The sequence below is a fragment of the Uloborus diversus genome, chromosome 8 (assembly GCF_026930045.1).
Source record: "Uloborus diversus isolate 005 chromosome 8, Udiv.v.3.1, whole genome shotgun sequence".
NCBI classification, from domain to species: domain Eukaryota; kingdom Metazoa; phylum Arthropoda; class Arachnida; order Araneae; family Uloboridae; genus Uloborus; species Uloborus diversus.
In genome coordinates, this window is record NC_072738.1 from 14,357,738 (window position 1) to 14,384,276 (window position 26,539).

Genomic DNA, 26,539 nt, shown 5'->3' on the forward strand with positions numbered 1-26,539 from the left:
ACCTCCCTCCTGCGCGGACGAATTGGAAGTCTACTATGGTAATGTTACAGTTTCTTTCAAGTAGTTAACACCTAGATGCAATAAAAAATATCTTTAATCTTAAATCTTTGCTGTGAACTACAGTGGTGGACAAAATTATAGACTCAATTTTTTTTTCTTTTGTTTCAATTTCATCATGACTCAATTTAAATTACTTCCATTGAAGTAAAGATGAATAGTTGAAGAAATAGTTCTAAATTTAGTACATCTTATCAATTAAATTAAAAATTTCATAAAATTAGAAAATTTGCAAATTTAATATTTTACCATTATGTGAAACCTTGACAAAAGTATAAACTCAGAGGTAAAAAATCCAGGATTACGAGAAAGTTTCGTTCCAAAATGTTAATTTAACGCCATAGAATGAATAAATGTTGCCATCAGTGATTGCTAAAAGTTTTGTTTTTGGAAATTAATGAGAAACATATAAATGCACCGCTGGACACAATTATAAACTCACTTTTTTTTTTATTTTTTCAATCATAATTTAACTCAGTTAAAAAACTTTTTGTTCCATTAAAGGTAAATAACTGACTAAATAGTCCTAAATTCAGTATAACTCATAAACTTTATGAAATAAATAATTTAATTAAAAAATCTCAACTTTAATATCTTTATAATACGTGAAACCTGGACAAAAGTATCAACTCACAAAAGTAAGAAACTCTAAAGTTTGGTAGAATTTTATTCAAATACTTAATCATTTAATGTCCAAAAATGAACCAATGCTGAATTACAAAAATTACGAACTTACAATACTGCATGAAAACAATTATAAGCTAATAAAGTTTTAGTTTTTTTGAGTTTAATTAAGTTACATTTGCAATTACTTCAGTAAAACAAAAGTATAGATTTAGGAAAATGTAATTTTGCTATTAACATGGATAAATTGAAAAAAAAAATCAATACTTGAAATGTTTTAAAAATTAACACTGCATTAAATCTAGCCATTAGTGTAAACTACAAATTTTTAAAAACGAGTTAGGCTCCCAGTTTTCTGAATTACCTCGAATATGCGAATGGACAAGTAGATTTCACAAGCGTTTCCAACAGCTGCAGTGGCATATGGTTCCATGCTAAAAATATTGCCCTTTTTAATTCCTCTATGGTTTGGTACTAGTGCCAATCATGATAAACTTTGCGAACTGTGGTCCCCCAAAGATTTTCAATCGGATTAAGATCCGGACTACGAACTGGCCATTTGGTAACTTTGATACCCCATTCGCTTGAGCCATTCTTTTCTAAGATAAATAAATACCTTTGTGCTGAACAGTAAAGTAAGACAAAACAACGTTAGAAGAAGCACAAATTTGTAAATTACAAATTTGTGCTTCTTCTAACGTTGTTTTGTCTCAGTGGCGTACCCAGGGAGTGGGCTGATAGGGCTACAGCCCCCCCCCCCCGAAATTTTCAAAATTAATTATGAAAATTATAATAAAGAACAAGTTTTTTTTAATGATGTATTTTTGAAATCTTACATTCGTATTGATATCAGAAAAGCGATACATGAACTTTTCTTAGCTACAGTTCATAAGTCATCCCCCCCCCCCAGCTCAAAGACTTTCGAGCTCAGCCCCCCCCCCGAACTGATTTGTCTGCGTACGCCGCTGTTTGTCTTACATTCTTTTCTACTTTTCGCTGTGTGTACACTCGCGTTATCTTGTTAAAATAACCAGTTACCTCCAGGAATCAGATAAGCAAAAGGTAAGAGATGATCTTCCAGTATTAATTTGTAATCTTCAGCGTTCTATCTTCCATTAAGAAATGCCAATCTGCTTTACCATGCTGAGAGAGTTATTTATCTTTACTGGAACAAAATTTTTTTTTTTACTGAATTAAATTATGATTGAAAAAAATGAAAAAAAAAAAAAATGAGTTTATAATTTTGTCCAGCGATGCATTTATATGTTTCTCATAAATTTCCAAAAACAAAACTTTTTGCGATCACTGATGGCAACATTTATTCATTCTATGGCGTTAAATTAACATTTTGGAACGAAACTTTCTCGTAATCCTGGATTTTTTACCTTTGAGTTTATACTTATGTCCAGGTTTCACGTAATGATAAAATATTAAATTAGCAAATTTTCTAATTTTATGATTTTTTTAATTTAATTGATAAGATGTACTAATTTTAGAACTATTTCTTCAACTATTCATCTTTACTTCAATGAAAATAATTTAAACTGAGTCATGTTGTAATTGAGACAAAATTAAAAAAAATTGAGTCTATAATTTTGTCCACCACTGTATTATACAACATTAGTTCTAATATGCAAAATGTTCATTAGGTTTTTATTTGTTGCTTTGCAGGAAATGAACATTTTTGCGTTCTTTTTTTTTTCCATTGTACAATATGCTGTCAGGTAGTACAAGGCTTGATAGTGCACTGATTTGGTGCAAGTAAAAAACACCATTACACGATTAATAATTTACTTTGAAGTGCACAAGAAAGATTTAAAAAAAAAAGATTGTCTAACGTACATCACATGTAGGGCTTTTGGTAGGGATTTCAAATTGTTAGCCAAAAAATTAGCCAAATTTTAATTGTCTTAGCCAAAGACTAAATTTTAATTCATTTTAATAGTGAATTTTTTAATTTTTTTTTTAGAAAACTTCAATTGGAAAATAAAGGAATAATTTTATAAAATATACACTGCAAGTGCTAATATTTGAAATGTGCAGCATACACTAACACTTTACTAAACACTTGATAACAATGCATAAGACATGGAAAGCCCAATTTGTTGTTATTATTTTTTCTTACAGATTTTCTAATTGTAATTTTGAGGATCGAGGGAAAAATCTTTTTTTCAATCTTTTATGAAAAAATTCGATAACTTTCCGTTTGTCAAGAGTTATGCCAAATCAGTTTCTTTCGTTGAATTTTCGACTTTTGGCGCGGTGGCGAGTCCTTAGCGCGGATCCTGACATGTTGTAAATAAGTTTTCATTTATCCTATAATTTTGCATACATTATTTTCTTAAAAATTACCGCAATGATATACAACAGCTCTGTTATATCCAGTTGGACTGGGCAATGTAGGAATTTCTACCTCGTGCTACATCGCTAACCTTACATGACGATGTTGCGATGCATTACAATTTAAGTTTTTTTAAAGATATTTATTTATAGCTGCTTGTTTAAATTCTGAAAAATATATTCAAGATGAAAAAATATAAAATACACCAAACAGATTCTAACATAAGCAGAAAATTTTCAAAAAAAAAAAAAATTGAATTTTGACATTTGGAATTCAAATTATGATTTTCGCAATCACGAGTGTGTGTGTATGTACGCTTGTTTGTGTCTGTGTGTGCAGGCATGAGTGTGTGTGTATATGTGTGTGTGTTGGTGTGTATGTGTGTGTGTATGTGTCCGCGTGTGTGTAGGATATGGACGCAACCTGGAGACGGTTTTCGCTAGAGGAGCAGCACCGTGAGGCCGGTCGACGGTGCTGCTGCAGTGGGAGGCGGGGGGGGGGGGGGGGGAATAAATTCAAAGGACGCCAAAAAAAAAAAAAAAACAGTCAAATCTGACGATTCAATAAATTTGGAGATTACTTCGTGAACTTTCCTTTTAAAAAAATAATGATTTTTAATGTCTCTTCTTATTAGATGTATGTTTGTGTTCATACTAATAGTTTATCATTCAGTACAACTCATCAAATGAAAAAGCTTTCCCCACCCAAAAATTTAAGTTCTGGTCGTCTCTGCGTGGAAGTATCATAAGTAAACGAAGTCCTTCACTTTTCCCGAAACAAAGTTTATCTTATAATCATTCTACAAAAAAAAAAAAAAAAAAAAAAAAAACAACGCTTAAAGCATAAAATAACTACTAGGATTGCGTACACGTATTTTGGTGTTTCGAGGAACTCCTTTTTAAACGCAAAAAGATTGCTCACATCTTTTTGCATTGGGAAAATAGATTCATTGTTTTTCCAAAACACATAATGTATAATATTTATTGCTATCTTGCCTCTTTCAACCGTTTTTTTTTTCTTTGAGCAATCACATTGTTTATTGTTTTCTTAAAATGAATCTTACTTTTTTTCTGAAATTCTGAAAGAAATTCGAATAGTAGGAGTTTGGATAATTGAAGTTCTATTGAAAGAAATAATCCAAAGTACTAAAAATTAATATGTGTTTCAAAAAACTTTACAACTCCGAGTTTACATATTGCATCAGATTAGGTTTAGAAAATACACCATATGGGAAAATACAAAATCAGCGACGGGGGTTTAAAAATCTAAGCATATTGTTTAAAAATTCGACTCTTTACCAATGGCCTATTGGGAGAAACCTGTAAACCTTGCTTGTTTGTTTATTTTTATGTACAATTTCCTTTACAGCGCGTTCTATACTTTCAACTTTCTGCAAATTTGCCCTTTGGTTTGCATTTGGTAATAAAAAGTTTTTATGCATTGACCAGCATTCAGAATAATTGTTTCGGACCACCATGAAGTAGAATTCAGTTCACCGTGGGACCAGTGGTTGATCACAGTCAATTAAGGAATTTCCTGTTCCAGTCAAACCTCGTTAATGGGAAATTCCTAAGACCACGATAATTAATTCATGTTAACCGGATTTTACCTTAACCAATAAATTAGTAAGTGATTATTAACATCTTGGACCGAATAAGTATTTCATGTGAAGAGATAATTTTAAATTTAAAAGTTTTTAAAAGGTTCATTTTTTTTGGGGGGGGGGGAAGCATCTCCTACAATAACTACAACAATAAACTAAACTACGTTAAGATCTGCAATAGGGAACAGCAATAGGCCTTCTGGATAAAAAAATTCGAACAATTCATTCCAGTAAGAACTAAAGTAGTGGTTAATAGGGGGGGGGGGAGTAGAGTGGGTCATGGTGCAGACTTCAAATTTTTAAGGCATGTTTTTAAAAGACTTTAGATTTTATAATGTTTTTTTTTGGAGGGAGATGCCCCGCCCCTTATAACCTGAGGGGGTGATTTTCTATTTAAGGGGGGGGGGGCATCCCCTTCAGCAAGTAAATGCAATAGGGAACATGCATTGGCTGTCTGGGGAAAAAACAATTTATTACAAAAAAACCAAACGAAGTGTGGCCTATGGTGGGGGGGGGGGGGGGAGAGGTTGAGCGAGTGGCATAGACTTCATATTTTTAAAGCTTGTTTTTGAAAAGTTTTAGTTTGCATGATGTGTTTTGGGAGGAAAGGGGGAGAATGCCCCCAACCCCTAACATGAGTGGGGGAATTCCTATTTAAGGGGAAACATTCCGCTAGTAATTCTGCAGTAAGGAACTGCCATCGGCCATCTGGATAAAAAAAAGTTCAAGCTATTTATTCCAATAAAACCAAAAGCAGTGTGGTTTACGGGGGGGGGGGGGGTATTTGAGCGGGTGGCGCAGACTTCATGTTTTTAAGATTTGTTTTTGAAAAATTTTAGTTTTTTATTATTTTTTTTGGAGGCGGAGCACCCTCATCCCATTACCTGATGGGGGTGCATTACGTTTTTAGGGGAAACATACACTACTGCAACAGCCATCGGCCATTTGGATAAAAAAGTTCTAGCTATTTATTCCAATAAGACCCAAAGTAATGGGTGTTTGCCAAACGGAGGGAGGGTTGGGAGGAGTAGTGGGTTATGGCGCAGACTGCGTCAGTCAAGGGGGTGTTTTTAAAAATTATTGGTTTTTCAAGGTCTTATATTGAGGGCAGCACCCCAACCACCAGTCCCCCCCCCCACAGCCTCCCCGCGTAACACGTGAAGGACTATTTATATTTCGGTGGGGGGGGGGGGGGCACCCTAGCTGCGAGAACTGAATATTAAAATCTGCAATAGGGAAAAGTGAGGGCGCTATTATACACTCCTAGGGTGCTATCTTTTCACGCGCGGGGCACGCTGGGGTTAAGGGTGCCAGTTTTTCATCCAAGTTAAGGGTAACATTTCGGCTACGTATAAGGTGCCGCTGGTGAACAAGCTTTTCACCCCTGAAATGTGCCAAACGCAACCTGTAGTTTTAACAGTGCAAGACTTGAGTTTCCAAAGAGGTTGCTTATAACTAAGTAAAATTAACGTTTCAGTTTTTAAAACTTAATTGCTTACATCAATAATTGAAATGTTGTCAGGGCTTGCTTTCCTGGACACCCTGTATGTGCCAATGTTGCACAGTTGTTGATTATTCTATGAATTTCTGAAAACGAAATTGCACTTAAGTATTTATCCACCATCTGATTTACCCAAATAGAAAATATTTCTTGTACTAGCTTTCTGGAAGTAGTTACTTTTCCTTTTGTTAGTATAACACATTGTCCAAAAAATGAATGTTGATCACTCTTTAACATTAACTTTTATTTCTTCCTCACAGAGCAAAACTCGAACACCAATCAGTGGGTATTGAGCAGCAAATTTTGTGGGATTTTGAGAAACATAAAGCTATCCAGTCCAAGCAACAGGATGAAATTGGTGTTTCTGACGGATTCTAGCGTTCAAAAAACAGGATTTCATGCAACAGCAAAGTCAAGTAAGAAAATCAGTCTTTTTAGCGAGAATAGTACATTTTTTAAGTTTTGTATTTGCTGGGGCACAAGTCTACTTGAAGTGCCGGTAGCGCACTAAAAGGTTCATACCATATTTCGCCTCCGCGAATTCTTGCCTCGGACAGTCAATATGAATAGTTGATAAACTCGCTTCTTATTTAGAAAGGGGGACGCTGTGGTAGGGATTTTAAAAGGGATTTTTCTTTGGGCTGACCAGAGATCGCACGCACCCCATTGGGGGAGGAAGCTCTTCAACTAAACCAAGACTAGCGAAGCAGAAAATTTGTCTACCCCCGTTGGAACTGAAATCTGCGTGGATGATTTGGTAACCTCTTCCCTGTTTGGCGAGAACTTCTTGACCGAATGGCTTGGGCAGAGAAAAAAGTTGCCAATAAGATTGCGAATTAGTTCTGCCAAAATGTATTATTTTTAAAAGCATTTCATTAATTTGAAATATAAATGAATATTTTTTTATAATTATTTAAAAATTTCGTATAAATTCAAATATTTAGGCGATACGAGTGGACTGTAATTTACATTTTTCTTATTTTTTCCACTAACAAGGATAAAAGTCATAAATTTAAAATTAAATTGATGTTCTACACTTCTAATTTTGAATTCCAGAAAATAAAATTAGCGATCAATACAATTGCAAATAAAACTGAAAATAAATGAAGATGTTTCAATAAGGATGCATATCAGTTTGGAATAGGTAAATTTAACAAATGTTCGTTTTAACAATTTCATGGTATTAGAAAATAAAAGAATATACGTGTCAAGATTATTATTTATAGCTATTGCATACGACAGTTTCTAAAACAAAAAAAAAAAAAAGTCATTTTCTATAAACATACATCGCTAAAGAGTAAAGTAGAATTATTTAAAATATAATTTATCTTACAATGACTACAATAACTGTGACTCGTCATTCTCCTACAAATCATTAAAAACTAAACTTAAGATACCAATTATGTACAGATAGTAAGCAAAATCTAGTAACAATAATTATAAGACAATGTAAAAGGGGGAAAAGGTGGTCATATTTGGATTCAGACGGTCAATTTGCGTAAGAATCAGCAAGAATTATATCAGAAGCATTTTGAAGTTTTTTTTTTTTTTTTTTTTGCCGTACGGTGTTATAAGGGCATATTTTAAAACTTTTAGTGCGTATTCTCAAGTATATTTTACTATTTTTTAGTGCATAAAATCTAGACTCTAACAATCACAATTTCATTTTTATCCTGTTATTTCTTCTCTTTTTTCCCCGTTATTTTATGACTTAGGTCGCTGTTGTTGATCCAGATTCAAGAGTTCCATGAAAATAGAAGGAAAAGAAGGTTCTATATTTAAAATCGTTTAGTTCAAGTTAGCGAAACATTTCGTACCAACCCTTCGATATCATCTTCAATATTACCATTTTAGAGTCCTCTTCCTTTTTTGTAAATGTATGAAATAGGCATATTTAAAAATGGATAAGCCATTGCCTAATCTATAATTACAGGGGTGACCACAGGGAGGGATTATGGCGCAAGTTGCGCCAGCAAAATTTTTGGAGGGGATTTTTTTCCAGAAGTTTTTCTTGGAACATGAAATTTTTGATTTTTGGAAGGAAAAAAATATTTAAACTTATTCAACAAGAAATAGGGGAAGGGGGCCCAAAGTGGGTAGGTCTTCGTATGCCCCCCCCCACTCCCATGGTGTGTTAGCGGTGACGAATCCGGGTTAGTATCAGTGTGCAAGAGGCATGGCGCAACCAGGCTTAAAATAAAAAAAAATTATACCTTAAAAAAAAAAAGATGTTTTGTAACTTGTGATTAGTCGAAGACCAGCTTACTTTTTTTATTGTCAATATTCTGACACTATCAACCTATAAAAACTACGATGGTCATTCCGTTTTTTTTAATTATTAATTTAAGGTTATAATTATTGAAATAAAAAACGTGTCTTTGGGCAAAGCGGGTATAGAATTTAGTCAAATATTTATTTAAAATTTCTTGACTCGTGTGCTGACTTAGATTTTCTCTATCAATAGTATAAGTACAACTTCAAAAAGTTATTCTTTAGGTTAGCAATTAATTTGTCTATTAATTAACTCAGTTATTTCTTTATGTTTTATAAATAAGTGTACTGACTTGAAATTGGATGAGTGCAACTGTTTTATATTTTTCTATATAATGGCAGGTAGCTAGTCAACTATTTTAATCATTTATAACTTCACATTTGATTGGAAAATGTACCAAACCGCAATGAACCCGCTTTGAGCTTAGCGGTAGGTTCAAAGCGGGTTTCTCACATGTTTGTTAAGTTTGATAATAAATAAATATTGGGTTTTAAATAATACAAAAATCACCTTTTATTTTTAAGTTCAAGAACCCTGCTAGGAAATAAGACCAAAATTGTTGCGATTAAAATCCAAAAACTGAAATTTTTAAGCGTTATTCGAAAACCTACCTGCTTTGGGCCACTCTCCCCTACATATATAAATATTACATTTTTGGCGTACACATGCCAAAATTTATTAGCCGTGTCTCTTTTTACTCGACTGCGCGTGCGCGACGCAAGGGAGGGTAATGTGTTTATCAGTCTATGTATGTGTTTATCTGTTCCTATGTGGCGATCTACAGGCTAAACGTCTTGGCCAATTTTGGTATTTCTTACGTCAGTCGATTTGTCCTAACCTTGGGAGTGTCACTAAACACATGACAGTAATCAAAATTCACCAGATCAACAACCAGTTGCCATACGATTTCCGATTCCGAGTCACAACGGACTACAACTGTATTTATGTCGAAGACTGCATACGAAGTGCCTTGCCTCCATTATTTTTTATACCGATAGATGGCAGCACCATCACCGGATCGAACAGTTAATGAGAATTTAGAACTAGACCAGGAGCTAATAGCTACCTGGTGGTAGCACCCCCGGAGGTACCGTTTCACTTGAAACACATTGAGATTATGAGCATATTTAACGTCGCCCAGTCCCCTTTAATGACGACGGTGGATCTTCGACCATCGAGGTTCGAATTGAGGACACTCCGGCCCCGAATCCAACACTCTACCGATCGGGCTACCACGGCCCTAACCAGTTGCCATATTTTGTCAGTTCTGGATCGGCGCACGTTGGTGCTGCACACTGTGTCGCACGCTACCTGCGTGCGACAAATGCAAGTAGTTTTCGCTGCCTCAATTTTTTGTTTATTAAGTCTACGAATTAGGGTCTCAATAGCCGAGTGGTCTAAGCGATTGTTTCTCCCATTTGACGCGGTGGGTCAAGACACCCTCGCTCCAGATGTACTTTCCCCTATTTCTGATGTAAATTCTTTCATGTGTTCTTTATATGTATTCTATAGTGTAATAAAAATATATTATGCGTAACGATGGCAAGACACTTAGATTGTAGTCCTCATCAAAATAAACCCGGGCAATAAGCACCAAAAGAAAGAAAATCTACTAATTCGATTTTCATCTCTAACATATGTTGCATTTGTTTTTGCCTTGATTCAAGGGACTGAGTTTCGCAACGTGTACTTTCTTGAGAGGATTTTTTTAGTTTTGCGAGAAAGATTTGACTGACGAACATTTCTGATTTCGCGTCATCATGAGTTATACATGCTGTTTATAAAGCTGTAGTTGACTTAAGTTCTCACATTTTTGCCGAAGGTCAAGCACATGTAGCTTTAAGTCGAGTTAGGTCCCTAGAGGGACTAATTATCAGTAGTTTAGACCACCGCAAGTAACTAAATAAAACTCACGATACAAACAGTCTCAATGAAATAACAAGCTTGCGAAATGTACCGTCTTATAATCATAATAACTAAGTCGATGAAAATTAGCTAAAAGGAGTAAAATAAAAAATTGTTAAATAAAAATAAAAAATTATTAAATAAAAACAAAAAACCCGACTGCGTAAGAACCAAAAAAACTAAAAAGAAAAATGTATAAGCCCAGTAATTTAGAATGTTATTAAGTACTACTGAATAACTACACTGTTGAAATAGTTTTATAACCGTACACAGATAAGACAAATCATAAATTCAAAAGCAAAAGAGAAGGATCAACAGTCGGGGCCCATTCAAATTTTACGGGGTTCCTTGAATCAGAAAGGAATGGGCCCCGACTGTTCATTCTCTCTCAGTTTGTTCTTAAGGTATTTTAATTATTTTTCTAAAATCATTTTTGTCTTTTGTATCTGAAATGTTATAGAAGGAAGTATTACATTCGTGAAAATTTTCGAGTTCTGAATTTCGATGTGTGCTGAATAGCTGAATCAATTTTGAGGAGTTCCGAAAAACATGTTATAGTGAATTTGTGCGTGACCCATCTTTTTTTGGATATGTGACTTCAATTTCGGTAAACTTCCAGGTGAGCTCCTAAACTGTAACGCTCAAAAAACGCCCTCTTTGCCATTAAGAGTTATCTAAAACTGAGTTCCTAGCACTGCAATTTAAAAAAATTTATGGGGAGAGCCCCTGAACCTTCCCTCCTCTTAACTGAATCAAAGACAATCTGCAATTGCCTTTTTGGAGCTTCAATTTGGAAAATTGCCAGGGGAATGCCACCGAACTTCTCCTTCCACTAACATTACCAAAGATCTATCAAAATTGCGTTTCTTAATCAACAGCATTTAAGTGGAACATTTAAGTGGAGCGCCCCTCTCCCTTCCCCCACTCTCATCAAAATCATTAAAGATTGTCTTAAATTTGGTTTTCAGGCTGTAATCTCGGAAAAAAAATCTGAGGAGTGCTTCTGAAAACTCCTTTCCCTCACATCAGGAAAGGCGGCTACAAGTGCAATTTTAGAGCTTTAATTTCCGAAAAATGCCTGTCCCCTAACCATAGATAGCCTGAAATCGCAATTTTAAGACTTTATTTACGAAAATTTTCAGAGGGACACCTCCCGAATCTCTTATCTACTTAACATTACCACAGATAGTTTAAAACTGTTTTAGAACTTCTTTTTTGAAAACGTTTTGGGGAGAGTCCCCAAACCAGCCCACTCTCCTTTACATAACAGAAGAGTATCTACAAGTACTTTTTTGATATTTCAATTTCGAAAAAAAATACCGGGGAGGGACCAATTGTTCTAATCGGTGCCACTAAACCTTCCCAATTAATGTCTAAAACTGTGTTTTTATAGCTACAATTTCAAAATTTTTACGGGGGAGAAACCCCCGGACCCCCTATCTGACTGAATATTATACTTCCGATAAGGTTCAACTTGCTTACATCCAGTAATGACTTTATGCCAAACCAGAAAAGTGAATCCACTCACTGTATTTTTTTTTATTTAGGTTAAAAAAAAAATAAACTTTTTTTTATTAAGGGCTATAGTGTAAGTTTTTTGAGGTGAGACATGTCAACAATCCAACGATATTTCGGTTCAGATGGCAGTAGTTCACGTTACCCCCTGGCGTTAGTTTGCCTGGGAATTAGAAACTCGAAAGAGTGTTACCTTTAACCTTATTTGAAAGCGAGAAAAGTTTTGAGGGGGGACCCCTGTATAATTAATACCGGAACAGGACTTCTCCGCCGCAAGTTTTATCGCCCTTTTCCCCGCATAGGACTTCTCCGCCGCTGCTCTGATCCCCCCTTTGCCTTAACAGGACAAATCCGCCGTGCCATTTTCAAGGGTGAAAAGGGGTTACTGGTTTAAAATTTTCATTCTTGGCAACACATCAGCTTTTGGCGACGAACAGCGTATCTAAATACACGAAATTAATTCACGGGCTACTTTGCGAAAGATCGCAATCATAGACCTAATGTAGCGCATTAGAAACCTTAACAGAAGTTATTGTTGGTCAGCTTGACAGTCCATTTAAAGTCAAAGCTCAGTATAAAACGTTTTCAAAAATATTTTGTGCACATTTATTTATTGTATACATTTTACTTGCTGTAGATAGTTTTAATAGAATAATTGGAATATTTAACTGTACTTAAATCATATAAATGTCTCGATTGAACGTTGGTGAACGAAGGCTAGTCCGTCTGACTAATTCCGACAAATCCTGGGTGCAAAATCCCTGAGTAACAAATAAATAAATATATTTATTTTAATAATTTTATTATATTTATTTATTTATTTTATTTTTTTCAGAAATCTATCTTAAAATAGATTTCATTCCCACATCCACATACTTTTTTTTTTTTTTTTGCAAAAATAGTTTATTTAAGCAGAGAAGATATATTTCTGCTTTTCATGGAGCAAATGACGTAAGTATTAAACGAAAAAGAAAACATCTGTTGTGAACCTCATATTACTTCTTTGTACGTCTAGTAAATAATGGATTTATTTTTATTAACTCAAAAGAACAGGTGCATAAACCCATGTGTGCTCATTAAGAGTAATACCTTTTAAATGCATATTTTTTTTAGAAAGTCATAAAATATTTTCAGTATGAGTATGGTACTTTCAAATTAAAAGAGTTCGGATGTTTTTGTAGGTGTCTGAGATATGAAATTGAGATAATAACAGTAATAATAATAATAATAATGGTAATAATAATAATGACAATAACAACAAATCCAGTCATGCTCAAGAATCAGCAAAAAGAAAAAAAATTGCGATTTGGATGTTACACTAAGAGCGGCTCCTCATTTTTGAAACAAGGATGAATGAGAATGAAGAATACAAGAATGGGCCAACGATGGACATTCGTGCTTTACTAAGATTTAGTATTTTTTCTAACGATTCAGTATTTAAAAAAACTTATCGAAGTCGCGGGGTTTCTGCAGCTACGCAAGTATCTAGGACTTGTCATTATGCATTCTATATGTACTGTTCAATGCTCCCAACCCCTTTATTCTCTGAATAAACGTCCCTTCCCGCAAGTATCTAGGACTTGTCATTATGCATTCTATATGTACTGTTCAATGCTCCCAACCCCTTTATTCTCTGAATAAACGTCCCTTCCCGACCGATTCCAGGAAATAGCTTAGGGACAAAAAGGTCAAATGTAGGAGACAGTCAAAGGAGCATTCGCGATTGATTACACATGATCACTAAACGTGATAACTATTTTCAGTAAATTTGTATTTTGTGTGTAAGAGAATATCAAACACGAATAATCCTCTTTACTATAATAATAAAGTTGAAAGTCTGTGCCTCTGGATGTCTGTTAAGTGCATAGCGCCTATACCGTTCGACAGATATTCATGAAATGATATCTGTCGAACTTATTAATACTTTTACACATATAAAACTTTTACAGAAAACAAATTAATCAGAGTTCAGTTTTTGACGTCAAAAACCTGTTTCTGAAATGACATGTCAAAAACTAGTCGAAAACTCGAACATCTTTCAACCCTGTAGTAAACTGCCAAATACTTGACATTATTGGCAAATGCAGTGATAATTGATAATATTTATAAATACACAAGAGGACCCGACAGACGTTGTTCTGTTCAAACTTTGTAAATTGAAAAGTTACAAAATTTCACTAAACTATCAAGTGTTTGAACCGTTCTGTTGAAAAAAATAAGTAAAAAAAAAATGTTTTAAGCTGCTGTGGTGTCAGAATGCGTATATTTATTACAACTTGATTTATCTAATGCCCTGATTAGTTGTTTGATTAACTAATTTTTTCTCTCCCGTACTTGATGGTTTTTTTCTTTCTGCCATACTCAAAGGATAAAAAGCGTTCTCAGATATTAAGTGTAAAAATGTAACTACTTACCTAGATCTAAAACTCACTGCAACTTCCCCCATATGAAAAAGAATAAGCCAATCGAAAGGATATCGTTTAAAAAATATATAAAGGTAAAAACAGTTCTCTGAATAAGCGAAAATCACTCATCCCTCCCCCTGCCATGTAAAACAAACACATTCTTAAACTAATATGACTAAAAACTCTTTAAAAACGAAAAACAATTCTTTGCAATTCGAAATATTTCGCCAAATAAACAAAAAATACAATAAATTACATTAACAGCAGCTTTAAAATGTAAACAAATGACCTCGCAACTCTATTGTTTATAGCCAAAATCGGCAAGCTACCACGTTACTGTAATACAGCCGATCAGTGAGCGAAACCAACTCTGACCGATTAGTGGTCTGATCTTTTGAACGAAAACTTTTTAAACTTTATATATTGCCTAATTTGTTCTTCACACCAAAGATAATGATCTTCCACTGCACTGATCTTTTGTGTATATACAGAACAACCCTGTTGTAATTTATCTGGACGAAAATAAAATTTGTTTCATCTTAAAATTACATAATCTTTTCTTTTAATAATGTACTGATTAGTTGGATAATCTTTTAAGTATTCTTGACATTGGTGCCAAAACTTAGATGGATTTCAGCCGAGAAACAAATGTTGCTGGGTACGGTACTTTCTGATCATTTGGTTAGGGAAACCTAAAGCACCGATCCGGTCACATGGTTCAACTGTGGCGACAGAATACCCGTTTTGCGTGAACCTTGCAGTACTTTGCTGAAAAATATATCACTGGACCTAAAATCGTTGCTTCCAAGAAATGAAGACTTCACTCTCACTGTCTAAGTTTTATCTATTCTTAGTTGACATATCACAGTAGGAAATTTCATTAAAAAAAAGCAGAGCGGGCTTTCTTATTGTCCTTTGGCAACGGGTTAAATATTGTTACAAATGCTGTAAATAGTAATTATTTTTGTGAATAATTTTTCGTAATCTAGCTAAATTTGGCGCTTAATAAATTATCTTTCATCTAAAATTATTGTAGCAACGTAACCTGTAAATAGTTTCTTGTAATGAATACACAGCCCCCGTACATTCGGCTGAAGTATACGATCCCCTCATTTCTGAATAATAAAATTTGTGAATGGAAAGAAAAAGATAACGGTCTACGATTTTCGAGAATCTTGTGGAATATTTGGGAGTTCTCTTTCGATGTCTATAAATAGCGTCTCGCATGATAAAAAGGCAGTCTCGACTGAATCGTTGGGTTGAGAGCATTTATTTTGCTCTGTGTATTAGCTCTGTTTATTGCGAGGCATTTCGCTCTGTTGTTTTTCGTATTAATTTGGATGTAAATACGTGTGTAACCGTTGAGTTTACGGTGTTGAGTGATATTTGCTGAATTGCTGATCATTAATTTAGCAGTTGTTGACGATCTTTCCTGTAAATAGTGTAAATAAATCTCCTGTGTTTTCTCAAGAACTGTGTCGTCATTTCAAGAAAGTTGGAAGTCGCACCGGAACCTTTAACATTTGGCGCCCAACGTGGGGCTTCTTCAGGCCTTTCTTGGTATAAGTGTGACCTTGGACATATTTTCATAAAGACTGTTTGAATTTGGACTTTATTTTTATGGTGATTACTCGCGCAATGGATGATCAATTAAAACAACTTCTTGACGCAATCAACTCTGTAGAAAGTGATTTGACTGAAAGTTTTACTGCAAATCAAGAACAATTAAAAAAAGAAATACCGACAAACCAAGAACAGTTAAATAGTGATTTAACTGCTAAAATTACTACAAATAAAGATGAAATGAAAAGTGACCTCAAGTCGATGAAAACCATGATGGAGAATCAACTAACCGCCATGGGAGATAAAATCAATGCTCTGGAAGAAAAATTTGTGACTGTGGAAGAACGCATCGCCAATGTGGAAAATAAGTTGGAAGAAGAAGACAAGAAATTTACTTCATTTAAGGAAGAAATAATTAAGGACAAGGAAAGGAGATTGGCCACCGCGGAAAGCAGCTCTGCACAGTTTGGTGCTCCTACATCGGTTGCTCGACCGTCTATTAAACTGGCCACATTTGATGGGAAAACTTCGTGGCAGGTTTACAAAACTCAATTCGTGATAGTGGCGGAAGCGAACGGATGGGCCTCTGCTACCAAGTTCTGCCATCTTGCAGCATCCCTGAGAGGAGACGCAGCTGACATTCTTCAGACCCTTCCGGACAGCCAGCGCCTGGATTTCGCCGCCCTCACATCTGCGTTGGAGCTTCGCTTCGGTGAGAAGTGACAGAACGATTTCAGCCGACTCCAGTTGAAGTCCCGTTTCCAGAAAACCGGGGAAAGCCTGCAAGAGCTAGCGGCGGACGTCGAGAGATTGTCTCATCTTGCTTTTTGCGACTGTCCTGTGATGTTCAAGACAACCTGGCGCTCAACTACTACATCGACGGGTTTCGAGATCCGGAAATCTAGAAAGCTCTACGGATGGCGGATGTCAAGGACCTGAATTCTGTTGTTGTGTATGCGATGAGATACGAGGCCTCCCAGGAAGCAACCCGTATGGATCGCCATCTAATCCGGACTCAGGAAGCTGATGAGTCTGATTCCAGGTCGTCCCACCTCGGTGAACTTGAGAGACAACTCAGTGACTTGGCAAGACATCTGAACAGCATAACAGCCCAAAAGAAACAAGAGCAGAAGTGCTGGAAATGCGGTAGTGAAGGGCACCTGCGAAGGAGTTGTCCGGCTCGCCAAGCTACGCGAGGGAAGGAAATCACCACCACCAGAGCTCTGCAGATTTCCTCTTCTAGTAGTGGCAGTAATGGACTTTTCATTTACGCACACGTAAATGGGAATCCCTGCAAACTGATTGTCGACACTGGAGCCAATGTGATAATCATTAGTTCAGATGTGGCTCGTGAATTTGGATTGAAACTGTTGTGGACATCGCCACGCGTAAGTCTCCAGACTGTGACAGGTGACAAAATCGAGATTGAAGGTAAAGTGTCCTTGGAAATAGTGTTTGGGAATGCCACCCAGCATCATACGGCATTCGTCGCTGACATTACGGACCCCCTCATTCTCGGATTGGACTTCTTAAAGAAATATGACTTCACCCTGTACTTCAAGACTAATGAACTGCACTCGATGAGAGAAGACATAGCCATTTTCAACGCAGAAAGTGATGTAAAATCCGCTCATCAAATAATAGCCCAAACAGATTTATCGATTCCCTCAAGGTCAGAATCATTAATACCTGACTCCATTGAAGAAAGCAATAGTTTTCGATTTGGACTCATTGAATACCCCAACTTAAGCAATAACCCAAAAAGAGTGCTGGTAGCATCTATGCTTGTGGATATTTCTCAGGAAGTAATTCCTGTGAGATTCGCCAACGTGAGTTAAAGGCCAAGGAATATCCGTAAAGGTGAAGTGTTGGCAACTTGAACTCCAGCTTCATTAGAAGAATCAATTTCCCCGAGACTGTGTCTTCTGAGTCCTTGACATCGAAGATAATTGGGAGTGCGCCATTATCGAAAGATCAAAGAACTGCTGCGGAACAATTGGTGGAAGACTTCAAGCATCTGTTTCCATCTACATCGGAGGATGTTGGCTGTACGAATTTAACGCAGCATGGGATCTACACTGGAGAACACCCCCCTTTTAAACAGCATCGAAGACGACTACCGTTCGCCAAGAAGGAAGAGGTTGAGACCCTCCTGAAAGAGACGCAGGTAAATGACGTCATCGAACCCTCGTCCAGTCCTTGGGCCTCTCCCATCGTCTTGGTCCGAAAGAAAGATGGCTCCACTAGATTTTGTGTCGATTATCGACGGCTGAATGAAATCACCAAGAACGACAGTTACCCTCTTCCACGGATAGACGACACCTTGGACACTCTTCCCGGACATAAGTGGTTTTCGACCCTGGACTTCAAGAGCGGCTACTGGCAAGTAGAGATACATCCTGATGACCGAGAGAAGACGGCGTTTACAACTGGACAAGGCTTATGGCAGTTTAAAGTGATGCCCTTCGACCTCTGCAATACACCAGCTACGTTCGAGCGTCTTATATAGACAGTGTTAAGAGGACTCTCCTACGAATCCTGTCTGGTCTATTTAGACGATATCATCATCGTGGGGCGCAACTTCGAAGAACATCTGGCTAATCTTAGGAAGGTGCTGCAAAAACTGAAGGAAGCCAATCTGAAGTTAAGCCCGTCCAAATGTAATGTCTTCCGCGGGAAGTTAACTACCTTGGTCATATCAACTCTTTTGAGGGTGTACAAACCGATCCAGAAAAGGCATCTGCAGTTAAGAGTTGGAGTCGTCCCGGAAACATCCATCAGCTGCGAAGTTTCCTGGGGCTCTGCACGTACTACAGGAAGTTTGTGAAGGGTTGTTTCCTAACATTGCACGACCTTTGCATAAGCTGACGGAGAGCAAGCAAAAGTTTGAATGGTCCAAAGAATGCGAAGATGCATTTCTACGACTGAAGGAGGCTTTAACATCAACGCCTATTCTCTTATATCGGAATGGGACTATTCGGCGCGGCCGTTTCGGCGCCGCCGTTTTGGCGCGGCCGTTTCGGTGCGAAACCCATTTCGGCGCCGCCGATTCGGCGCGGCCGTTGCGGCGCTACCGATCTCTAAACGAGCTGTTCAAAAATATTGAAAATAAATCCAGTGACTTTTAGTAATGCAACAGTTTGACAACGACATTTTCTTTTAATAAGAGCAGCCTATTTTCAGCATTTTGCAGCTCGGAGCTAGGGGAGGGAGGGGGGCAATGAGTATGCATTTATCAGTGTTCAGCTGAGGAGTTTTTCTCAGAATTGACGGACAGGCGAGAGGGGGGTGTGAAGGATAGAGTTGGAAGAAAAGAGAGGGTTGAGGAAAAAATGTTTGTTATTTGGAGGGGGAGGGGAGCTATCGGACATTGCAGAAAAGTGGAAGAGATAGCAAAGCCTTTTGTATCCGCTGCTTTCAGACAAACGGTAATTCGATTCCAGGTGTGGAAAATATTTTTTCTTAGCATTAGCAAAGGTCATGTGATCGTTATTGCCACTTGTGACTTTTCTCTGTGGCGTGACGTCAAATACAATTATCCAATTGCATTTAGGGTTTTTAGGGATATGCTGACGAATTTAGGAGGAAATATTTTGAGGGTTTGGCAACACAATGTTTGTACAGACCATGTGGTGAGTGGTGGTAGCATTGCTTGTTGCTTATTACTCTGTCGAAGGGGAAGTTTACGTGACTAAAGCATGGCTAAGAATATACTAACAAAACGTGAGAAGGAAAAATTTGCTCACAATGGCTTCCTATATATTTTTGACAAAACAAGCTCAAGTGATATGGAGATGAAATTTTGGCGTTGCGAAAAGAAAGATCGCTGCAAAGCAAGGCTCCATACCAAGGCCGGCATCGTGTTGAAGCAACTGAATGAGCATTCCCATGAGGAGTCTTCAGTACAAGTTGAGGTTGCTCTACTCAAAAGCAACATTAAAAAGAGAGCGGCAGAGACTTTGGAGTCACCTACTACTGTCATGAATCAATGCTTAACAGCAGTATCCCAGGGTAGCCTTGCTGTCGTTCCGCATGTATGTGCGATAAGAAAAATAATTCAACGAAAACGGAATTTAGTCACGAACGCACCTTCAAATCCAACAGATTTACGGACACTAGTAATTCCAGATGATTATAAAACATATGTTCCTCATCCAGGAGTTCAAGAAAATTTTTTGTTGTGCGACAGTGGATCTAGTCCTGATCACATTTTAATATTCGGAGGGCAAGCTGGCTGCAGCATTTACTTAATTCTGAGATATGGTATGCCGATGGTACTTTCAGTATAGCTCCAAATCTCTTTCAACAAGTGTATACCATTTTGGTAAAAAAACACGGAGAAGTTCATCCTATACTGTACGCGTTCCTTCCGAACAAACAACGTATCACATATGTCAGAATGTTTGAATTATTGAAGGAAGCAGAACCAAACTTGAAACCCACCTCAATACTTTGCGACTATGAAAAAGCCTTTCATACAGCTGCGAAGGACGTCTTTCCAAATGTTGATTTGCAAGGGTGTTTTTTTCATCTGTCTCAAAACATGCGTAAGCATTTGCGAGAATTAGGTTTGCTTAACGAATACAACACAAATGCAGATTTTGCGTTGAAAGCCAAAATGGCTTCGTTGCCTTCGTTCGTATAGATAAAATTGATGAATATACTGACGCTCTAGGATTGGAACTGCCGAATGAACTTCAAGGGCTCCTAAACTGGTTCGAAGATACCTACGTTGGACGAGCAAACAGAAGCGGAACTGGAAGACGCAATCCTCTGTTTGTGCCTGAAATATGGAACCTTTATAACCGAACATTAAATGGAGAAGATCGAACTAACAACCATGCGGAGGCAGCTCATCGTCGACTGCAGTACGAATTGGGAATGCAGCACCCTACTATCTGGAAACTGATCGACGGACTACGAAAAGTTCAAAAGGGAAGGGATGCTCATTTTGAGCAATTGTTAGCTGGCCATGAACCACAAATGAAACTTAAAAAATACAGAGATGCAGACAGAAGGATTAGAGAAACTGTCCTAAAGTTTGGTTCCATGCCTGCAATAGAGTATTTGCGGAGCATTGCTCATAATTACCAGATGGCAAATTAGTGTAAAAATGTAGAATGTAATTTTTAGACGGTAAGATATTAAAATTTTTGCAAGTTCTACTAATCTCTCCGTGTTCGTACTTTGTTTATGAATTAATTTTTGTACATATGTAGAGTAAAGAGGCACATGTAAACTTTTTTTTTTTTTCATTTCTCTATTTGTCAAAAAATATTACTAATTTTTCAGAGCAAAAGTGTCCCCAGGATTGAATAGTCTTTTTTTCCTTTCATGGAGAATTTTGAAAGTTAAAAAGGAATGGTTTCTTTATTTAATGTTATATGTTTAGAGAATGTCATCAATTGTTCGTCTTTAATGAGATAAAACTTTCCTGAAATCGAAATTGTCTGCATACAAATATGCCACCTAGGTCAAGTTCATCTCGTTCCTATCACATATTCAATTTAGATAAAATGAATGATATACAAATGTGAAGGTGATATATAATATATCTATATTAAAGGAATATAATGGCTTGAAGCACAGGAAAAGGAACTTGAAAACTTTTCCCCAGCTTATCAATTTCTGTTCCCGTACACTTTTGTTTTAAATTAACGAATATTTTCATGTAAAAATACTATGCGTTTATTTTTAAAACGTGATCCTACTTGAGCAATAAAAAAACACAAGTAATGCATAAATGTTTGTAGTGTAAAAAATTAAGATTTCTTATGAAAAATATAAATAGTGCTTCAAAATTCTAGATATCTTTTTTTTTTAAAGTTTTGTAGAAAGTTTTATGAAGTAATATTTTTAAAGATGAATTTTGTTTTCTTTTTTATTATAAATTTTCAAAAAAAAAAAAAAAACATCCTCATAATTTTTTGAAGTAGATAAGTTAGGAGACAGACAGCATTGGCATTTCTCTATGCAGTTTAAATTTAGAACTCATTAAATTTAAATTGAATTTTTTTTTTTTTTTTGCTGCTGATCATTAATTTGTGCACTTACTAAAATATCTTATCTTTATTATATAAAAGTTAAAAACTGTTAACTAATAATAAGATGAATTTTTCATATTTGTCATTGGCAAAAGTTAACATGTTGAGAGAATCACCCGTTACCCTGCTCTCCATAAAGTTTTAAGTTATGTAGCTACCTTTGAACACAGAATAGACAAGAAAAAAGTTATAAGACTACAAGTTATAGATGATATTTTCTATGTAAAGATTATTCTTATTATATATTGCATTTAAGTTTCATAAAAACTAATATAATGTATAAAAAATACTTTAAACTTAGTTTTTTTTTATTAAAATAAAATATTTTGTGTCTTTTTATTTCCTGTAACTGTTCTATAACACTAAATTGTTGACTAACTATTTAGTAACAAAAAAAAAAAAGCAATAATAATAAGAATAATAGTAAAACATTAAAAAAAAGTAATTAGCAGTAATTTGTAAATCGATTACAGAAAAATGATAACTATAAGTGTTTAGAACTAACTTTCAAAAATAAATACTTTTTTAGTCAATAAATGAATCTGAGAATCATGAAGTTCAGAATGCAAAAATCTGGCGCCGAAACGGCCAGCGCCGAAACAGCCAGCGCCGAATCGGCTGGCGCCGAAACGGTCGCGCCGAAACAGCCGCGCCGAAACGGTCGCGCCGAATCCACAGTTGGGAGAGTAAAGCGTAAGGTGGCTAGGTGTTGTTTACCAGGGGCTCGGGTAAAAGACGTTAATATGGTTGCTGAAAAGAAGGGAGTTTTGAATAAGGAGGACACGGTTACTTTGTGGGTGGGAACAAATGATGTAGGCCACAGTAAAAATGAGGAGTTTTCTAGGGAATGGGAATCCCTGTTGGATAAAGCAACCAGCTTTTCGACGAATGTCCAAGTGGTTGGTTTGCTTCCCAGGTATGGAAAGCATAGGAGCTGCCTAAATCAACGTGCGAGGTGTATGAACTTGCTACTAAAGTCAATTTGCGAAAAGCGCAGTATCAGGTTTATTGATGTATGGAGTCATTGTAAACGGGATTGGATTGCTAGGGATGGCCTGCATCTGAACTCTACAGGGGTCAAAATGGTTAGTGGATTAATTTTAGGGGCTTCGGAGTCAAAAAACTAAGTTGGAATGGGGGGCATGATTCAAGCATCAGGTATCGAGAGAATGAAATCTTTTTGGGTATTGCTAGAAATGGAAATAAAGTGACGAACAAGAGTAGTAATGTTAACAATTGTAATTTAGGAAATTTCAGGGTGTTAAATAAAAGCAACTTAGGCACGCTTAAAGTTTTCTATACCAATGCTCGCAGTATTAGGAACAAGATGGATGAATTGAAAAGCATAGTTATGGATGAGAAGTTTGATGTTATTGGAATTACAGAGACATGGGCAACCGAATCTGATGCAGAGTTATTACATATTGCTGGGTATAATTTGTTCAGACAGGATAGAGTAGGTAAAAGAGGTGGTGGGGTTTTATTTTATGTTAGAGACAATTTTATTTGCAATGAATTGGTCATAAATGATAAGCCTACTGATATTGATATGGTTTGGCTGGAGTTGATGAGCAGTAAGGGCAAGAAGCTACGCTTTGGAAACATTTATAGGCCACCTAATTCAAACCAGGGACAAGATGAACAGATGTACCGTATTATTAGTGACATGTCCAGTAAGGGATCCGTTATCATAATGGGGGATTTCAATTTTCCGGGTATTGATTGGAATAATTTTTATCCTGGTAATGGCAAAGAAGAGGAATTTTTAAAAGTAATTGGTGACTGTTTCTTAGATCAAGTTGTAACTCAGGGAACTCGAGAGGAGGCGATTTTGGATCTAGCGTTTTGTGACATAGGTAGTTTTGTTTAAGGGTTGTGTGTAGGGGAGCATATTGGAGATAGTGATCATAACAGCATTAGGTTCCGGGTTAAATTTGAAGTGTGCGAAGATGATAATTTTAGATTTGTGCCCAATTTCAGAAACACTGATTTTGTTGCACTTAGGCAGAGCTTGAAAGAGGTTTTTTCGTCAGGATTGAAAAATAGCGACGTAGATCAGCAGTGGACGGAATTTAAGGATAAACTTGCTAAAACGGTTGCGGACTATGTTCCATTTAGGAGAAAAGGTGTTAGTACCAAAATTTGGCCCATGTGGTTCTCCAGGGAGACTAAAGAAGCTCTTAATTATAAGCAAGCCACTTTTCGTCAGTTTAAAGAAACTGGTCAGAGTGCGGAGAGACTCCAGTATGGTAAGGCAAGGCGAAATTTTAAGTATTTGGTACGGATTCAGAAAAGGGAATTGGAGCAAAGGCTGGCAGATGACATTGATGGGACCCCTAAGAGGTTTTTTGCTTACGCTAATTCTGGGAAAGCTCGAAACAGTCAAATTGGGCCTTTGGTTGATGAGTATGGAAATTTAATCCAAAACGATAGGGATATTGCAAATGTTCTAAATAACTTTTTTTCCAGTGTGTTAAACGATAACTGTATCTCAACAGTTGATACTAACAAGACACAAGCTATTATACAGCTTGAAGATTTTGTATTTTCCAGGGAGGAGGTTTTATTTCATTTGAAAAAGATTAAAGCAACTAAAGCTCCGGGACCAGATAATATTTATCCAAAAATTTTAGTTGAATGTGCAGAGGAATTAGTGGATGTTATTTTGAATATTTTCAATGCTTCTTATAACTCGGGGACGGTGCCAGAGGTCTGGAAGCTGGCTAACATAACGCCACTCTTCAAGAAGGGGTCTAAAGGTATTGCTGGGAATTATAGACCTGTAAGTTTGACTTCGGCGATTTGCAAGATTTTCGAAACTTTGATCAAAATTAAGATCATGAAGTTCTTAGAGACTAATAGTCTGTTGACTAGTTTGCAGTATGGTTTCAGGAAAGGTAAATCCTGTACTACTAATTTATTGCATTTCTACGATAAGGTTACCTCAGCTTTAGATAACAAAAAATGTGTGAATGTTGTTTATATTGATTTTCAAAAAGCTTTTGACAAGGTACCGCATGTTGCTCTTCCCAGCAAGTTAGCTGACATAGGAATAGGAGGAAAAACTTTACTTTGGGTTAGAAATTGGCTTACTGGTAGGAAGCAAAGAGTAGTTGTGAGAGGAAATCATTCTAATTGGAGTGATGTTTTAAGTGGGGTTCCTCAGGGATTAGTGTTAGGGCCTCTTTTGTTTATTATATTTATGAATGACATCAATGAAAATATTTCTGGAAGCATGAATTGTTTTGCTGACGATGTAAAAGTTATGGGGATTGTCGAAAATGAAGAACAGGTAAAACAGCTGCAGGAGGATTTAGATCATATTACTAAGTGGGCAGATAAATGGGGTATGGCAGTTAATGTAGGGAAATGTCAAGTGTTACACTTAGGTCATGGAAATAAAAGTATGAGATATCGTTTACAGGGTTCAGTCATAAATCAGGCAGAAAATGTTATGGATCTGGGTATCTTTATTAATCAGGACTTCAAGTTTAGTCAACAGTGCAGTATTGCTAGTAACAAAGCCAACAAAATGCTTGGGTTTATCAATAGATCTATTTCAAACAAATCTAAGAAAGTTCTTCTGCATTTATGTAGGAGTTTAGTAAGACCTCATTTGGAGTATGCTGTTCAGTTTTGGTCGTCTTATCTGAAGAAAGATATTTTTGTATTGGAAAGGGTTCAAAGAAGGGTAACTAAATTAGTAAGGAGACTCTCAGATTTAGATTATGATACCAGACTTAATAGGCTTAACATGTATAGCCTGGAACAAAGGAGAGTCAGAGGGGACAATTCAGTTATTTAAATTTATCAAAATGAAAGATGTAAATGGATTAAATTTTTGCGGGGAAAGCAGGACAAGGGGTCATTGTTTTAAGCTATTTAAATCTCAGGCTAACTTGGAAATCAGGAAAAACTACTACTTTAGCAGGGTCGTGGGCACTTGGAGTAGTTTACCGGAAGAGGCGGTAATGAGCAAGGGAGTGGATAGCTTTAAGAGGGCCATTGATCTTCATTGGGGACTAATTAATTGACTAGGACCAGCCTAGCTGGGCCCAGAGCCTGTTTCTGGTCGTCACATTTGTATTTGTATTTGTATTTGTATATCCGCAGCCTGGAAAATCCTTCATCCTCGACACTGATGCGAGTCACGAGGGCATCGGAATTGTTTTATCCCAAGAAATAGACGGCAACGAACATGTCATCGCTTACTGCAGCAAATACTTATCAAAGTCGGAGCGAAATTACTGCGTCACCAGAAAGGAGTTGCTGGCCATAGTTAAAGCTATAGAACACTTCCATCATTACCTCTACGGCCGAAAGTTTCTACTTCGGACAGATAATACCTCGTTAACTTGGCTTTTGAACTTCAAAAATCCCGAAGGCCAGATAGCCAGGTGAATGTATCGGCTCCAGGAATATGACATGGAGATCAAGCACCGAAAAGGGTTGTCTCACGGTAATGCAGACGCTTTATCAAGGAGACCCTGTCCTGAGAACTGCCACTATTGTTCCCGAATCGAGAGACAGTATGGAACGACTAGCCCTACTGACTATCAGGTGACTGACTCCAACATCATCAGAATCTGATCCATGGAGTGACGACCAAGTTCGAAATGATCAATTTGAGTACCCAGACATAAACCCAATTTTGGAGTTCATGGAAAGTGACAGTTGGCGACCTAGCTGCAGGACGTTTCCATCTTCAG

General features: G+C 36.6%; 1 protein-coding gene across 2 annotated transcripts in view; it reads left to right on the forward strand.

Annotated features, from left to right (window-relative positions):
• The first annotated feature begins 6,430 nt into the window (after nt 1-6,430).
• LOC129227302 (tolloid-like protein 2) overlaps nt 6,431-26,539 on the forward strand; it is a 209,626-nt gene continuing 189,517 nt past the window's right edge. For both annotated transcript variants that reach the window (XM_054861841.1, XM_054861842.1), the window contains exon 1: nt 6,431-6,542. In XM_054861841.1, coding sequence (XP_054717816.1) covers nt 6,476-6,542 — 67 coding nt within the window. In that variant the 5' untranslated portion in view covers nt 6,431-6,475. The remainder of the gene's footprint in view (nt 6,543-26,539) is intronic.